At 38.1% G+C, this 19,194-nt stretch overlaps 1 protein-coding gene across 1 annotated transcript in view; it reads left to right on the top strand.

Moving 5' to 3' along the window:
• The window catches only part of LOC121159367, an 86,979-nt gene extending 71,049 nt beyond the window's left edge, over nt 1-15,930 (top strand). The window contains exons 16-19 of the mRNA XM_040984386.1: nt 8,265-8,339; nt 9,399-9,620; nt 9,702-12,956; nt 15,450-15,930. Of these exons, the coding sequence (XP_040840320.1) occupies nt 8,265-8,339; nt 9,399-9,620; nt 9,702-12,956; nt 15,450-15,791 (3,894 nt within the window). The 3' untranslated portion in view covers nt 15,792-15,930. The remainder of the gene's footprint in view (nt 1-8,264; nt 8,340-9,398; nt 9,621-9,701; nt 12,957-15,449) is intronic.
• Nucleotides 15,931-19,194: the final 3,264 nt, after the last annotated feature.

Raw genomic sequence — 19,194 nt, 5'->3', positions numbered from 1 at the left:
TAAAAATGCAAGTTCTTAACCACATCCTGTGACTACTTCATTGACATTTAAATTTTAGTTTATATACAACCAGCTTCTATACACGTTAAAATGGCTATAGGGTATTATTCAGGTGTCTCATGTCTATTTTCATTTTAGTATTTAGCAGTTTATAGTGTTGAAGCGTAATTTTGCTGAACTTGGCAGATTTTAGGATAGTCTAAACTTGATTATAACTCTAACAATACATATGTCAACAGTTGAGGTGAACAGTTTTAGGAGGGGTGTGCAGAGAAATCTTCAATACCTTAGTGAGTAGTAACTAATCTTTGTGTCCTACCTAGTAAAGTATATGTGAGTCCACGCTGACCATTTCCTGTCTGGTTCTAAGCTTTTCTTGTTGTTCTATGTTAATCTATTATTATTTTGGGTTTTTTTTTGGTGGGGGGGCCTCCAGAGAGACCTTGATGGTCACTATAAGAGAGGGTGGGGATCCAAAGTTGGAACTAAGTAAGGACCAGAGAAAGTTCCTCTCCCTAGTCCCAAAGAAAGTTTACTGTTCTTCTGTTTCTGTGGACCGCTCAGGGCTCCTGGCTGTTGTTCCAATGATTGTGGATCCTGTGAGGAAGGATTTGGGCTTCTTCCATCCCATGTGGTAGATCCAAATGGGGGTGGATGACCTCAGAGTTCTCGACCTCCGAAGGCACTCCAGTTCCCCGTGGTCTCCTTGGTAGTTGGGATGTAGTCCTTGGTGCCCTTACTGAAGAGGTTGTCAGGATCGCTGTTGATTCCCCCCATATGTCTTTGTAGTTTTACTATTGTCTAATGCTGATTCGAGTATGTTGCCTATAAGTTTTTTTTTTAAGAATGCAAAGGCTTTATTTGCATATATTCCAATGTACTATGCCATGTGAGAAAAATGGTTCCCATATTTTTTTTTAGCAGAAAACCTATGAGGATAGCTTTATCAATTTGAAACTCAGTGTATCAATTCAAGAAATGTAGAAAAATCCATGGCTGCCTTAAAGAAATCCAATTTTACATCGTTATGTAAAACAGCTGGACTATATCCAAGTGACTGATGCATCTGCTATTAAATTTAACAGTGAAGTTTTCTATTAGAAGAGGGAAAATGTGAAGTAATCCACAAAAACAGAAATCAAAAGCAAATTAAAGAACCAATAAGTAAGTTCAGCAAGGTTGAAGAATCCCAGTTCAACATGTGAAAACCAATAGCATTTCTAAATATTAATGACTAATGCGTAGAAACTAATGTTTGAATGCAATATAACACTTACAATAACTCCCAAACAGTGAACACTTACAAACCTGAAAAAACATGTTCAGAATCAATACTGAAGTTTCAAAATATCAATGAAGTTAATTAATAGAAAAGATATACCATGTAGGACTGAAAATTCAACATAATAAAGATACCGACTGTTCCAGGTAGATCTATGGAGTCAAAGTGATTTCTGCCTAAATCGGACCTTTTTATAGGAGCACGTATGTATGGAAGTATGTGAGAGAGGAGAATGCTACTATCTGTCCACACCTCAAATGCTGCAGTGGCCGAGTCTGGAACAGACCAAAGATATTGTCTGTAAAGTCCAGTTCCTTCACACCTGATCATTTCAGCCCTCACAGTTGCTTCTCTGGATCTACAGCAGCAGAAAGCTGGAATCAGGAAATGGACGTGGGAGTTGATTTCAGGCACTCATCTGGGCCCAGACATCCTTACTGGTATCTTAACCACTAAGTCTAATGCCTGCCCCTATAACATGTAAGTTTAAAATGAATGCATAAAGGCTAGAATAGCTAAAACAATCTTTTAAAAAGAATAAAGTGGGAGGAATTATCTAATATTGGAAGTTTAGAGAAGATGTATTGGAGGAGAGATAGACACATGGATTAGTGGAAGAGTAGATATCCCCAAAAAAATTGTCCCACAAGAATATGCCTGAGAGCTGAGAATGGTGCAAAAAGAATTCAGTGGAAGAAAGTCAATCTGTTCAACAACTGGTACTGGAAAATGGGACACACACACACACACACACACACACACACACACACACACACACAATCTCGAACTAAGACTCATACCTAAAAGTAAAAGTGGAATGAAACCGAATATTGATGAAATGCAAAGAAATTGCTGATGGGAAATTAAAATTTTACAGCCACTGCTGAAATAGGTTGGTAATTTCTTAAAAGTGAAAATAAACAGATGCAACTGCCATTTGATCTAGCAATTACATCCTGGATCATTTCTCTCAACATAAAAATAAAACTTACATGTTGTAAGTAATGTATATATTTTTAAAGATTTATTTTCATTGGAAAATCAGATCTACAGAGAGAAGCAGAGACAGAGAAAGACCTTCCATCTGCTGATTCACTTCCCAAGTGGCTCCAATGGCCAGGTTCCTGAAACCAGGAACCTGGAGTTTCTTCCAGGTCTCCCACGCGGGTTCAGGGTCCCAAGGCTTTGTTTCATCTCTATATTGCTTTCCCAGGCCACAAGCAGGGAGCTGGATGGGAAGTGGAACAGTAAAGACACAAATTATCACCCATATGGGATCCCAGCTCATGCAAAGTGAGGATTTAGGCATTAAGCTATCATTCTGGGCCTGTAAGAAATATTTTACACAAATGTTTGTGATAGCATTATATATAATAACCCAGATATCCTTCAAATGGCAAACTCACATAAAAGGCATCCATGAAGTTGCTGGCTCCTGGCCTCAGTTTGTCCTGCCCCAGCTATTGCAGTTATTCAGGGAATGAGATGGACGATCTTTCTCTCTCCCCCTACCCACCCTTTGTTCTGCCTTTTAAAATAAAGTAAATAAGTAAATTGAATAAAATAGGAATAAAAGAGCACAAATATTAATACAGAATCGGCCAAGATGATTTTTTTTTTGGAGATTTATGCTAGAGAAAAAAATCCCAAAGTATACGTTGTATGATTCCATGTGTATAACATACTTGGGAGGAGATAATTTTTTAAGCTATAGAACAAATTAGTTTAATGATTGCTAGAAAGGAAGTAAAGGATGGGATGAGAAGAAAATAGGTTCCTTGCAGAGGTGCTATGCATTTTAACTGCATTACACCAATATCCTGATCATGACATTGTACTAGTTTTCAAGATTTTACTGTCAAGGGAAAGTGGATAGAAGGTGCACATGCTCTGAGTTATTTCACTCAACTTCAAAAATCATTGAATTTTTTAAACAAAATTTTTGATATTTTGAAAGACAAGGAATCTTACCTTTAATATTTTCCTTAAAGATGGTATCAGATGTATACACAGCAAGCAAAACTAAGCCAAATCAAACTAGCTAAATGTGGTTTGTAAGCCAAAAAGCATTTAAACTGGAGGCATATTTAAGAGGTTGAAATAGTCTGTCACTGGGGCAACTGGTTTGAACACTGAAGACTCCCCTGAGTTCTAGAACACATTCCTAGAAGTCTAAGCTAATAGCTTCACAGACAAGTTACAAAATCTTCTGAATTCTATGGGAAAATAGATTTTGGAGTTAAAAGTAGTTTGTTTTTTGTTTTTAAATGAATCAATTTAGAAAGTGAGTTAAAGAAATACAGTCTTGAGACAACTTCTGGAGTACTGAACTGAATTGGAGAGGCATGATAACATCATTTTCAACTCATAACTGATTCAGGTGAATTTGTTTCAATGGTTCGTTCACATTCTTTAGAGCCTCTGCATAAACTATGATTTTCAAGAAAGGCATTGAAATACAGCTAGTATTTTTAAAGCAAACATCACAAAATGCATTGATATCCTTAAAGTTAACAGTATACATTGTGTGTTAGGGCTGTCCAGACCCAAATGTTATGACATCTTTGGGTAAACACTGAATGGAAAAGACAGCAACTATTATCTGGTACTTGGAGAGTGTCTGGTTTACAGTAGTTTCCCTATTTATTTGTAGGATGAGTAATAAGTGAATGTATGATAAAGGAATATATTTGCAGAAAAAATAAAGAATGCATTTAAACTAAAATTGGATAATTAGTAAAATGCCTAAATGGTAAAAACTATAAAAAGAACAGTTTTAATTAACTTATGAACTAACACTGTTTGGAGATTTTAATTAAGTGACAAATAAAACATGGCACCTTACCTCTTTTCAAAATCTAGGGAAGTTCCTAACCAAGCATGGCTTCAAATGTCTTAGCTTCAGACACTTAAAACCAATAGTGAAATGGACAGATGGGTTTGCATCAAATGTTAAGAAGTCTCTGCATCAAAGGAAACACCCAGTAGACTGAAAAAAGCAAGCTGTGGGGTGGGAGGAAATATTTGCAAATGATGTCTCTGATCAGATATTATTCAAAATAAGTAAGGAATTATACAGTTCAGCAAATACTAAAGTAATCCGGTTTTAAAATGAACAATTTCCCAAAGACATACAAAAGGCAACAAATATCTAAAAACCATAATATGATTTGGTAGGGATAGGGACTCCCCCTTCACCTCCCTTACCTCTCGCTCCATTCTCCTGCTGCTCACCGTTTTGTCCCATATTATTAGAAAAGTAACAGTTCTTCAGCAACAGTCACAGTCCAAGATTCTGCTATTTTAGTGTATTATGGCAATGGTGGAAAATCTGGTATCGTACTCTCAATTCAACCAAAGAGCTTGATCATGATGTGTCACAGTGAGGCTCACTTTGGTCAAATCTATTTATGATTCTCTGCTTTCCTATATTTGATTTTCCTTTTCTTTCTCCATGTTAGGGAAGTTCTCATTCATTGTTTGATTGAATATATCTTTCAACTCAGCTTCTCTTTCTGTGCCTTCAGAAACATCCAGAATTCTTATGTTTGGCCTCTTGATGGTATCAGATAATTTGTGTGTAATTTTCTCAGCTTAACTAAGTCCTTCTTCCAGCTTTTTGACTGTTTCAGCTTTATTGCAGGAAGTGTCTTGCAATTGTAAGATTCTTTCTTCTGTCTCTTTAATTCCATTATTGAAGACTTTCCACTGAATTTTTACTTTGCTGCATTGTAGTCTTCATTTCAAATAATTCAGTTTGGTTTTATTTCATTGTTGCTATTTCCTGCATAATGTGTTTCTTAATTCCTTAAACTCCTGTATGTGCTTCTTGCTGTTTCTAAGGATCCTTATAATGATTTAGATTTTTTTTTTTAAATCTGGCAGTTCCTTTATGTCTTCCTCAGTTAACTCTGAGATTGACATGGTGTTTTGCTCCTTTGCGGGGGAGGTGTCAATAACTGTGCCTGTGCCCCTTCTTTTGGCCTTGGCCATTGCAACTCACACTAGCAGATTCTTCTCACGGCCAATTTTAAGCTTTATCGTCCACAGGTCTACAAATTGATTTTACTGATCCTGTTCAGTGCCTGGTTCTGCATTTGTGTCACTCATTCCTCTGCCTACATTGAGTTTTAGTTCTGGGCTCTCTTTCTATGCTGCTGACATGGTCTCCACAGCCAGTACTCCTCTGGTGGCCACTCTTATCCCACTGTGATCCTATGTTGTGACCACACCATTGTCTGCTCAATATTTCTCACACTTGTTATTTTAGTAGTACTTGGGATTAGGGATACACCAGCTGTGACTTAAAAGTAGATCTCAGGCTCTCAGTGGTACCCATCACATGGATTTTTGTTTTCTTTCCTCTTGTTGCTAGAATCTGCTGGCAATTAGTTCTGGGGCAACCTAGACTTATTTTGGATGGAATCCATGGATTGCCAAGTTGGTATTATATTCCTGGTGGGACCAATGCAATGCATTGAGCCAGAAGTGATTTCTCCACTGGCTTAGCACATGCAGAGTTCAATGTTGTCCCCTAATCCAGGAACTTTGTCACAGAATTCCAAATGACTCCTCATAAGGCACTGGTGGAAGTTGGGGCCACGAAATCCATCCTGTTCCCACGTCAACCCACCCAAAAGGGCTCTACTACTCTTCTTGTGCTCATGGTAAGATTAAAAAAATCAGCAGTACCTGCAATGCTATGGCATTCCTGGTGATCTCATCTGACTGCCACTGGAGCTCCAATCGCTGCTGGGATGTCTGTTCACCGCCCTACCACTCTGCTGACTCTGCTGCTTCCCCATGTCTCCAGGTATCCCTCTACCATTAGCCTATCCTCACCTATTTCCTGGGATAACACTCTCTGCCTCTCCTCCTCTGATCCTTCTGCATCTGTTTTAATGTGTCCTTACTCTATTCCGCTACATTGCTTTCTTGATCTCTAGGCTAATTCTTATGTGTTGGATGGTGTCTGATGTAAATATTAATGAGATCTTTTTCAGGTTGCATTTTTAGTTAACATTTGTTATGTATTTTGTTACATAATACTAATAATTACATTGAGTTTAAATATTGATAATTGTCTAATAAAATAGTGTCCATTTTAGGTCCATGAAAAATAAATGCCACACTTCTAACCAAAATGAAGCTACAAGGGCCTAATTTGCGTTAAGCAGTGAGAAATAAAAATAAAATGCATGCAAATATGTGATTTTCAGGCATTGGACAAAAGGTAGCATGAACCTTGTGATTCCTTACAGAAGCAGACAGACAAGGTGAGCCCAAGCATCTTACCAACTGGCAGCAGCAGCAAGAGGAGGAACTTAGGCAGTGTTTTGAAGTTTCATTGATTGGGAATAGAGAGATTAGAATTTGGTGGACAGAGGCAGAATTTGTAAAGAGTGGAAACAAAAAGAAATTGCGGCAGAATGTTTCTAGATGACTGTGAAATAGCTCCCTCTGAAGGCTTTGCTGGGTAGTGATCCAAATAGGAAATCACCACATAGAAGAGTGTGCAGGGGTGGGTGGAATTCACTGGAAAGGATAAAGCTAAAAATTACAGGAGTTCACATGGGCTACAAGTAATTCAGATTCGTTTCTGCCAGAGGAAAAAACTTAGAATACCACTAGTATAACCCCTAGGAGACCATCATCTGAGTAAAGAGGCTAAGCCAGGCTTTTTAAATCACCACTAAAGACTTCTTTGGGAAACACCGTCCCATTAATATTAGAAACAATCTCAAAAGCATCCACATCATTCCAAGTGGTTTCAGTGTGTACCCAGAGCAAAGTAAATCACTGCTTCAAAGGACAAGGCACGTTCTAATAACCAAAGCATAACACTTGCAGTTCCTGCCATTCAGTAATAAATTATCAGACATGAAAGCTGATGTGATGTCTCCAGCTTTGTTTTTGTTGTTTAACATTACTTTAACTATCTGGGAGAACTCTTGTATTTTCATATGAATTTTAGGATAATTTTTCTAGATCTGAGAAGAATGTAATTTTATAAATTGGAAGATTTTTTAATGCATGTGTGTTCTTCTATTTTTTTCCCCTTAATTGAACATTTTACAATTTTCATTGTAGAGGTCTTTCACATCTGTAGCTAGATTTATCCCAGGGTATTAAAAATTTTAGTAGCTATAATGGATGGTAGTGATCTTGCAAATTCTTTCTTAGCCATGTTATTGTTTGTGTGTACAAATGTTATTTATTTATTTTTGTATGTTGATTTTATTATCCTATGAATTTGTCAAGCTGTCTTATGAGTTCCTATAGTTTCTTAGTGGGGTCTTTTGATTTCCGTATGTATAGAATCATGCTATCTGCAAATAGAAAGCTTGGCTTCCTCCTTTCCAATTTGTATCTCTTTAATATGTTTTTTTTGCCTGGTGGCTCTGGCTAAAACTTCCAAAGCTATATTGATCAGTAATGGTGAGAGTAGGCATCCTTGTCTTATTCTGCTTTTTAGTGTAAATGCTTTTCCCTGCTCAATGTGCACTTATATTTCTTTAATAATTATCAGAGTGAAATTATGAGAAATATACTTATGTTTTGACATTTTTATGTATATGTTTTTTAAGGATTTATTTTTATTGGAAAGGAACATCCAAATTAGAGAGAGAAGGATCTTTGATCCACTGGTTCACTCCCTAAATGGCTACAATGCCCGGAACTGAGCTGCTCTGAAGCCAGGATCCAGGAGCTTCTTCTGGATCACTCATGCTAATGCAGGATCCCGAAGCTTTGGGCTGGCCTGCACTGTTTCCCCAGGCCATAAGCACAGCGCTGGATGGAAGATGGAGCAGCCGGAAGATGAACTGGCACCCATATAAGATACTGGCACTTGCAAAAGGAGGATTTAGCCATTGAGCTAGTTTAAAGTTTTATATTTTAAGTAGCTATTGAAAGAATAAAGCAATTTGGGAATTATCTTGTGTTAGATATAATCTAAAATTAAAACCTCTTGCTTTGTAAGGTGGTCTTTTCATCAGACGTGTTCAAATCAGCATCTTTCATCCCGTCACATTCTGAATCCATACCAAACTATCGGGTGAGCCCTAAAAGTAATTCTATTTCAATATTAATTATGCTTCATTAGTATGTCTCTCCAATACTTTATTTGTTTGATTAAGTGGTCCTAAAGCCAAATTCCTTATCAGAAACACCTGACAACATTAAACACTACTTATTCTTAGGTCCTGCCTCCAACCAGTGAAACTCAGTTAGGAATGCAAGATGGGAAGCTATATTTTCACAATAACAAAAAACAAAATGCACAGAATTCCAAGTAATTCTTAATGTGTCACTTGAGTACTCACTAGCATTTGAAGACCAGTTATAATAAATTGTATTTGTTAGAAAGTACTTTGAATTATTAAGTTGAAATAAAGTAAAGTGTTTGGGTATTTCCTATTTTTTATTTCATTTGCTTGGATAAAGCAGGCATTTTTTGAACAAGAGGCTGTGATAAGAGATTTTAATTTTTAAAGTCTCAATAATAGAATAATCTGGTACCAAAACTACAAAATTACGTATGGATATTAAACTGAGATTTCACTATAATTGGAGATTTTTTTTAGCTTATTCTGAATCATCAAAAAACAAAACTCTATTGTAACATGATAAGAACTGGGATAAGGAACCATTGTCATTGTTGAAACTCAAATTTAAAAGCTAGTGATCTAGACTCTTCAGTCTTTGAATATTTATGATACTTTAAATTGGATCTATCTTTCAATCTGTCTACATTTGTATGCAGGTGTGTGTCTGTGTGTATTAAAAATCCCCACATTGCCTCAAAAATGTTAAATATATGGCTAAGAATTACATCCTGCTATTAACCACTTTCTAAACAAATGCAACTGACACTAGAAATAGTTGTTAAAAGAATCTATTAATTGGGTGGCTTTTAAGCATTTAAAAAGTAGAATCAGAATGAAGAATTTGAGTAATTTGCATCAAATAAAATATTATCCTAATTTTCACTATTTAAAATGCATCAAGGTAGGTGTTCTCCCTTTGTAGTGAGATGAAAGATGAACAGACAAACTAACATTTATAATCAAAGAAAACTAACTAGAAAATTTCTTATAAATTGAAAATATTACAGATATTATTTTTGCAATTTCAGAAATTCCACCTGGGCCGTTTTGATCCTTTTCTAAGGAACATAAATGACAGCATGTCAGACAGTATAAAGAAAGACAAAGAGATATATGAAGTTAAAAACAGCTTAAGTACAGAAGTGATAGAACATGAAGACCAAGACCCTCCTTATCCAACATATTCAAAAGCTGCAGAACCTACTATGAAACCCTGCTCTGACCCTAATGTCACAGTGAAGACTTTCTACACTATGGGAAAGTTAGCCTCTGATCCTACTGTCAACCCAGTAAAGACATCAGACACTAAGGATAAATTAGCTCATGATCCTACTGTCAACTCAATAAAGACTTTAGACAATAAGAATAGGTTAGCTCATAATCCTGGTCTCATCAGAATGAAGACGTTAGACAATAAAAATAAGCCAAAGGAAACACTATTAAATGGATCTTTACCAAATTTCAAAAGAGAATCATCATTTATTCAAAATATAAATAAGTGTCACCTCTCAAAGTCATTAAGTCCCACTTCCCACATAGAAAACTTAAGACAATCAATGGCACTCAAGTCAGTTTTAAGTAAAAATCTACAAGACCTTTCAGACAAGTTATTTGCTAATCTAGAAGTTCCCGTAAACTCTGAAGCAACAAAGAAAAGTGATTCCCCACATCTAAGCATCCCCAATGAACCAGCAAAGAGTGTGGGAGACAGAGTATTTGAAAAAATCCAAGATTCACATAGCTGGCTTTCAGAAAAAGATGTTTCAAAATCAAAGTCTCTTTTAAGTCAAGTAATTAAAAATGTTCCCACAGATTTTCTTTCAGGAAGTGGAGCAGGAAAATCTTCAGAGGTAGCAGAATCCATGTCTGAAAAATTCTCAGAGGCTGATGAAACAGATTCTCCAATGAATAAAAAGTGTCGTTTCAAAAAGAAACATTTAATAAACAAAACATCAAGCTGCAAATCAACTTTGGTTGGCTCTGTGCCTGACTGTGTGATAAAGCAAATATTCATGGCACCCCTCTCACATCTGAAGCTAGGAGTGTCAGAGTCGAGTGAGCCACAGATGCACCTGCAGGATGAACTATCCACTCCATGGGGCAAAAGCTTATCTTCCCGTGTTCTGTTTCACTTTGGAGAAGAAAATGATGAAACAGAATTGCCACAGTCCAAATCGGTGGTAAGCCAGATAATTCAGGCATTTCCTGTAGAGACTCTTTTAGAATATGGGCTAATCAAAGTGATAGAATTAGAGAAAGAGTGCCAGAATGGGTCCTTGCTGGGAACAGAGACAGGGCTTCCAGAAGAGCCGAAGCATCCCACAGAGGATTATCCAGAAGTCAAAAGCAAACCAGAACTTCTCACAAGGCAGAACACTCCCACCCATCCCCATGATGCTGCTGTTTTTTTCGGTGGAGTTGAATTTATAGAGGAAGGTCAAAAGAAGTCCCCACCACATTCAGCACATGATTGGATACCAGAGAAGAAGCCAGTTTCCCCAAGTAATGGCCACAGGCTTGACATAAAAGAACATGATCTAAATTCTGTTTTAGAAACCTTCAGTAACTCTTTTCTAATGGGTAAGCTTGATGAGTCTGATGTAGGGATGTTAAAATCCTTTCTGAGAAGCATCTTGAAAGCCTTTTTCACACATAATCAGTCTCAAAGGAGAAGACAGCCAGAGAAAGAATTGGAACAATTAATTCAACGTGATATTCCTAACCATACAGACCGTCTTGAAGAAATCCAAGGGAGTTTGAATAATGTGGACACATTGCACAGAAAACCCATTTTGAGTCCAAAGCTGCGTGTGTTTCTGGAAGAACTCTCAGAGTCAGAAGTGAAAAATTTAAAGTCGGAATTAAGTAAACATATCCAGCATTACCTTGTAGAAAGGCTGTCAGAAGCAGGACATATTGCCAAGGAGGACTTACCAACAATCTATCAAAACTTGCATTTGATGAATGAGAAAGCTGACCTAAATGGGCATAACATTTTCCAGGAAAAATACTCTGAAGCTGTAAGGGAAATCATGTCTTTTGTAAATAACTTTAATCATCACTTCATAGATAAACATCTAGAAATAAAGCTAAGATCCTTTTTAAATGAAATTCTCCAAAACTACTTCCTAAGAAACCTTTCAGAGAGCAGTTTATTTAATGAGGCAGAGCCTGAGACCATACACAGTAACGTATCTTCTCTGAGAACTAGAAATACTTCTATATCCTATCATGAGTTAAGAGAAGAACTTGCAAGTGGGAGTTTTGGTAGAAGGCCTGAAATAAAAATGAAATATCCCTTAAATAAATCTCTTCAAAACTACCTTTTGGCTTTATCAGAAAATGAATTAGTAAGTCTAAAAGCTGAATTAAGCAAGCACCTCCAGAGTCTTTTTATAGAGAAACTTTCAAAAGCAGGATTAATGACAGAAAGGCAGTTAGAGCACATCAGCCATCATTTACATTTGCTTAATTCAAGCTGCACGCCACTGAAATGCATAAAGTCCAACTTACCAATTAGGGATGAGCATCACTTGATGGAGGAACATTCAGAAAAGGAGAGCAAATATTCAAAAACTGTTCCAAAGTCCACACTACAGAAGGCTCCTAAGGATCAATGTGTAGAAACAGAGTTGGTCAAAAGAGAAGAAGGTGGCTATTTTTGCTTACAGAGTTTACAGAAAAATCCGACAATCATGGAACAAAATAGTTGCTACCCTAGAGCGGAAGGTAAAACACCAGATTTAATAAAAATACAGCCTTCTTCCAACAAAAATACCCAGGCAATCCCATTAAATAAGTCATCAGAAAGACTTACAGATATGTTGTTTAAGAAACCCAGAGAAGAATGTGGTTTTGAACAGTTTCCTAGAGCTGACAATTCTTTTTGTAAAACAGAGAGTCAAGACTCGAATGGTTGGACTGGAAAATGCAAAATGACTCAACCAAAAGCTTGCTTGGACAGGAAAATGAAAGTGCTTGGGAAAAAGGAGCATGTTAACATTTATAAACTGACTGTTCAGGAACGACCTGAAGCAGTATTGTCACCACACCCAAGTATCCCTAACTGCAAAATACCAAGAGAAGATGACAGACAGTCACACAGATTCCCCTTCCCTTTGTGGCAGACCAATACACTTGGCTATTGCAATTCAGAAGCTGGGGAGAAACCCTACCAAGAAGAACAGTACTGCCAGAGATTAAAAGGAAATAACAACAACAATAAAAAACATTTAGTAACATTTGCACAATATAATAAAGACATACAGAGTCTTTATTTGAACTCAGGTTTTCTCTTCAGTGAAAAATATGCCAGGATCCCTCAATCACAGCTGTTTATGATAATAGAAGATAAGAAAAACTCAAACTCATCCTTCTTCCCTGAAGTACTAAAGAGAGAAAATCTAAAACCCAAGGTCCCAAAAGAAACAGACCATCCCAAGACAAAAAAGCCATTTAATAGGATAGGTAGGTTAGTGCCCACCACACTGCCCACCACAAGAATTCATCTAAAGAAATCCGTTCCAAGAACAGTACTTCATTGGACTGCAAGAAGAACTATACATGTAATAATATTTTTCTCAGTCTTCTACTGCTGCATTTGGCAAACTTCTGTAATTTATTTTAGGGTATATGAGGATACTTTTAAAATTTTGTGACAAAATGCATCAAAAGATAAGTGCAGACTTTAAAAAAAAAATCTCTGCATACAGTTTTTGCATGTCCATGACCTTTTCAGATGCTCCTTATATATATACATGGATTTCAAAATTTTATTACACCAAAATAAGTTTAACCTGTTTTTAAAATTAGAGTGAGACAGAGAGAGAGAGAGAGAGAGAGAGAGAGAGAGAGAGATCGTATATACTATTCTACTCCCCAAATACCTGCAATGTTTGGGAATTAATCTATGTCTCCATGGGTGACAGGAACCCAATTATTTGAGCTGTCACTTGCTTCCTCCAAGGGTTTGCACTAACTGGAAGCTAATGTCAGGAGCTGGAGTTAGTCACTCCAGTAGGAAACAGGAGTATTAGCTGCCAGGCCAAACATCTGCCCGACTTTGCTTTAATGCTATTTTCCAGGAACTTTTCGAATTACTCTCATATGTCTACATGTTGTAATTTTAATTGCCCCCCAGATACAAACTTCCAAGTTGAAAGTTTTTCCCAGAAATTGAAGTAATCATTCTGCCTGATTCAAAGTATAATCACAGAACCAGGAAGAATGTTTATGCCCATCATTAACATGGATAAAGGGCACCCTCCCTGGGGTATGAGTTAGAAAAAGGAATCCTTTCTGCTTAGCAGCTCCTGCGACAGCCCGAGGAAGGGCAGTCCTCCCTGGCATGAAAGATGGGCTGGATGGTACCCCTGGTTGATGTCAACCAGTTGCTGGTAGCAGCCAGAACTCATACCCCCTCTACCAGTGGCCATCTGCTGAGGGAACACAGAATACAAGGATACTTGTATAATTTTTTTTTCAACTAGCTGAATTATTTGAGTTTTAGTAAACAAATATGAAACTGGATATGCATCTCACTCTGCTAAGAGTTCTAGAGGTGAAAACTTTACAGTTTTTCAAATTATTGAATTTTAATTTAGCCTTAAGTCTTTTTATTTCACCATCACCTTTCTCCTATTTCTTGTGCTAAGAAATGGGAAATCAAATCTATCTTTAATATTAGCATTAAATAATTAGTAAGGGACTTTACTAGAGTTTATAAACTATTTTTATAAGCTATTTTTTCTTAAAAGATTTATTTATTTATTTGAAAGGCAGAATTACAGAATGAGAGAGGAAGACATAGAGCTCAAGAGAGCTTCCCTCTGCTGGGTCACTCCCAGATGGCTTTAATGGCCAGGTGGAAACCGGGTGTGCCTTGTGGTTGTCAGGTGCCTAATTATTTGGACCATATTCTGCTGCATTTGCCCAACCACCAGCAGGGAGCTGAATTGGAAATGGAGCAACTAGGATGCAAACTGGCAACCGTATTGGATGTGGCTGTTGCATGCAGAGACTTAAGGGACTATATCATGAACACCAGCCTCTCTAAAAGCAAAGTTAAACTCTAGGAATGGAAGGGGCTTACCTTAATTTTCTGGAACATGGCTGTTAGTATATATGACAGGCATGACCAACCTTTGGGAAAACTTATGTAAGTTCCAAGGCTGATATTAAATTGATAGTTTTATATGTATAATTCTGTCTTTGAGACTGAGAATAAATATAATGTCAGAATAGTTGTTTGGCATTTGTTTTCCACAAAGTTTTCAGCTTTATAGTGGCAGGAAAAATATTGTCTAGGTATCTATGGTATATGATATATAGCTAAATATTATATTAGCTATGTAATGGCAGAGTAAATATTAGCATAGCTTGTTCTCTGAACTTTGGAGTTTTCATAGATTTAGTAATTTAGCATTGAGCCAATGATTCTGTGTATGTGTGTGTGTACATACATATTAGGTAAAGGAGGCAATATAGGCTCATTGCTTTTGGAAAGGAAAGACTTTTTAAAATTTCCTTTAGACAAGTGGACTCTCTAGTGTTAGTTTTTCAAATGCTGAAATTGTGTTTAAGTAAAATGTTAGCAGGTCATGTAGGATTCCATGTCCTTATCCTGAGAATGGGTAAAGAAGATATTATTTCCCCCTGTTAACAAGTGCCACTGTACTTTTCTTTGGTGAAATTGACATCAGAGAACTCAATCGGTCTCACACATGGGTTTCAGGGACTCAAGTACTTGAGCCATAACCTGCTGCCTTCAGGTCACACATTAGCAGAAAGTTGGGACTGGGAGCAAGGCAGAACTGGAACCTATGCAGTCCGATATGGATGTGGGCATTCCCAGAGGCATCTTAACCACGCGCCAAATGCCTGCTCCATGCACAGTTCATACGGCAGTTTCCTAATGAAAAGCTACAGAGGTAGGATTTGAATTTGGAGAAGTTTTCAGTGCATTCATTCTTTGTCTTGGAAATTTTAGACCATGTGGATGTAAAATGTACTTTTAGAAAATGTAACTTACTAAGCCAATCTTTTATCTTAATACTTAGGATTGTTCGGATAAATTTGAGGATTTACCTGTGACCTCTTTTAAGCATCTGACCAAAGCAAAATCAAGAGCAAGGCTTTCAGGAAACAGCCCAGATGACAGTCATAATCAGATAAAACACTCTGCAAGGCCATATACTGCGCCAGAGCAAAGCAAACGACAAGAAAACTACCCTGCAAGATTCACAAGCCCTCGAATGGTCTCAACAGGCCTAGTTCGTATAAATGATACAACCCTAGATTATGAAATACGTAAACTGCAGCCCCCTAAAAAATTAAAAGAGGATATTGAAAAATGTTCGCTCATTTGTGATATTATCCAAGTGCTAAACAATTCAAAATGAAATGTGAGACCTACAGTCAGAACATCATTTCTCCATCAGCAATGTGGTTTGGAGTTCTGTCCTCACGTGTGATAGAAGGCAGCATCCCAGTTTCATCTTGCTAGAACCATTTTGTTTTGATTAAAATGAGAAATGAGCACATTTTATGTAAATGCGTGTTTGTTTATAAGCCTTCAGAAGCAAACCCAGCAATATATGTTCAGCTCAGATGCATTTTGTTTCCAACTTCTCCCCCTCACTATTATCTCTGAGTCCCACAACTTCTGCTAAATTCTAATTTCTCCTTCTCTACCCAGTTTTTGGGTTCTCTTTTTGCAGTCATCTGTATTTAGAGTTTTGCTATGAGTACATTTTAACTCTTCAGCTTGTTATATTCATGGTTTTACAGCCTGTAATCTTCTGGGCCTAAAGAAGTTCTAGTGATTTTAACATCATCTGATATTATCTCTTCTTAACACTTATAAATTATAACATTTAACCCTGAACCATCTATTCCCCTGGAATAACTTTCTAACTCACTTGAAAAAAACTCTGAAGTCACCAAACTTTGGCTCTTGTTGCATTTTATTCCACACTTGACAAGCAAAAACTATAATAGACAGAGTTCTTGACGAGTCAGCAAGACCAGGAGATTCAAATTGAATTGGCCGATAGACAATTCCTAGTCATTCTTTCAACGTTATAACTCAGGGTAGTGGTGCTTTTTACAGGTACCAAGACTTTCTAGTTATGCTCAAATTTGTTATCATACATGATGGTCCTGGGACTACAGGGGTTGAACTTAAGATTTTTGAATTTGCTCGGGCATTGAAGTGATATCCTAATGGTAGAAGCTGTCATTTAGATTTTGAATTGTGATCTCTTCTGGGGTTAGTGAATACCCTGTAAGATCCTGTCCTGTGACACCAGGCAGCGGCAGCAGCAGCAATGGCAGCACCAGTAGGCACACGCCCAGGCAGCCTGGCACTGAAAGGGATTGTCAGTGGATATTCTGCAGTGTACCGTGTCACTAAGCTGTGGGGTCTGGTAGCAGACAGTGATGCCTTTCCATGAGCCTCTCCATTTACAGTGAGTTCACTGTACATAATTCTACTTTAAGTCTGGGAGCATGTGTACTTAATCAGAGTATAACCAGGAGAACACAAACAATTCTAGATTTTTGCAGCCGAAGAAGTACAAGAAGCTAGATTTAGGCAATGAAACCAACGCTAAGAAGCCAAGGGGATGGTGAGCCAACCCTGAAATTAGCAAGAGCAGGAAGTGCTGTCACCATGGAGGTGGCAGGAGCAGTGGCAGTAAGGGCTACAACCAGAGCCTAGAAGGCAGAAGACAAGGAAGAGAAACACCCACCCCAGGGACAACAGAAGAGATCAGAGAATGGAGCACAGGGTGAGGAACCTCAGGCTGCTGCTTTCTTTTCCTGCTTTCTGATCCTCCACCATGGCCTCCCTGGAAACTCAAGAATGGGGCTGTGAGGGAAATCTGATTCATGAGAAGCAACAAGGAAACTGCGGAGAAATGGATTTGGTAGCTCTTAGGTAATTGACTGATTGTACTTACAAAGAAAATCATTTATCTGATCTGCATGCAGTAAAGGAGAAAATATTTCCTGGGTGGAAACTGAAATCCCTTTCCTCACTAGTTCTAACAGCGATCTTGTGACACTTAAAGAATTAAAATTCTCCTACTGTGGAAATCTCTTAAATTTTCAATCATTTTTTCAACTCAATTTATTTGAAGAAGAGTCCTTGAACATTTGTTAAACTTTATGTGAGACAACTTTTCCAACCACTTAAAAGTTACTTGTTAATAAGGCATGTAGTCAACAGCACATTGGGGACATAAACACTAAGTAATAAAGGGTTGAATATGTGATTTAGGAAGGTATTTTAGCTAAAATGATTGTGCTGGTTTGAGTTGTCTGAAAGGTGGCACCAAGATGAAATTAGACAATGCAGTAGTCAGAATGGTGGCTCCCAAGCATATCCACGTTCCAATCCCAGAAACCTGTAATTGTCACCTCACTCAGTGAAACCAAGATGAAGAATCCCACAGGGGGGGATTGTCTGGGTGGGCACGCTATGGTCACAAGGGTTCGTAAGAGGAAAGGATCAAGGGTCAGCGTCAGAGAAGGGAGACGTGAGCGCAGAAGCAGAAGTTGCAGTGAAGCTGTGTAAGAACTGGAGACATAGGGTGCTGCTGGAAACTGGAAGAGGCAAGAAACTATCTCCCCACAGCCTCCAGAAGGAACATCACCCTGCCACCCATTGAAACCTCTGAACTCTGGAACTATAAGGCTATCTTGTGTTATTTATTCTCACCTTTTGTGGTAATTTGTCACATTCAGAGGCTAGCACCACATGCAAAGAGATGATGATGATTTGGGGGAGGAAAGGGAAGCCTATGAGAATAAGTAGGGAGCAAATTGGAGATGGCTGGGAGAACTGTCACCTGTGATGTGGGTCTCAACATTGCGGGTAGAAGGTGGAGTAGGAAATATCTTGGACTGTGGGGTTCTTCTTTTTCTTGTTAGAGCCCATGGGGAGAACTTCAAAAAAAGCCATTCATCATCAGAACCCAGGAGTGGGCCTGACTTGCCATCCTTCCTGGCAGGAAGTAGAAGGAGGCAAGGTTGATAGGCAGAATAATGACTCCCCGTCCCCAAAGATGCCTAAATCCTAATTTCCTGAACTTGCAGGTACGTTAGGTTAAATAGCTAGGGGACATTAGATTTGCTTATCAAGTGACTGAACACAGGGAGAGTATTCTGCATTATTTGACTACGTCCAATTTAATCAAATAGAAGAAGCAACTGGAAGAGAGAACCAGGCAAATGGCAATACAAGAGCTGAGTCCAACAGTGCTGACCTGGAAGGCTGACAGAGGGCCATGTGCTGTGGGAGGAGCATAATCTGAAAAGAGCAGGACAATGGGTTTCTCCAAACCTCCCAGAAGGAATGCCAGTGCCTTATGTTGCTGAGATCCAGTTCAGAGTTTGGAGCTTCTGAACTGTACATAACTGATGTAGCTTTAAGCCACTGAGTTTGTGGTAATCTCTAACACCAGGCATGGGAAGTTAATATTGCAAGAGAGGCACCTATGGTATGAAAGCTAAACAGGCAGAGGTGCTCCATGGATTATAATATCCACTAGACTGGCTGCTTTTATGTGTCTGCTGGGCTACAGGGCACTCAGTTATCTGAACATTATTCTGGGTGTTCCTGTAGGAGATAGCCCTCCCCAATGGGGGTGGAGTACACCCAATCAGAGGAAAGACAGAACAAAAGCCCTTTAAGTCGGAGAATTCCTCCTCCTGACTTGGTTTGAATTTTTCCCTGCCTTTGGACTCAAGCTGAGAAATGGGCTCTTCTGTCTTGAGTTCATGGCTGCTGGACTAGAGCTG

This window comes from Ochotona curzoniae, unplaced genomic scaffold (assembly GCF_017591425.1).
Source record: "Ochotona curzoniae isolate NIBS_2020 unplaced genomic scaffold, NIBS_Ocur_1.0 contig_4148, whole genome shotgun sequence".
Classification (NCBI taxonomy): Eukaryota; Metazoa; Chordata; class Mammalia; order Lagomorpha; family Ochotonidae; genus Ochotona; species Ochotona curzoniae.
The sequence above is the reverse complement of the archived record's forward strand: the minus strand, read 5'-3'. Positions and strand labels throughout refer to the sequence as shown.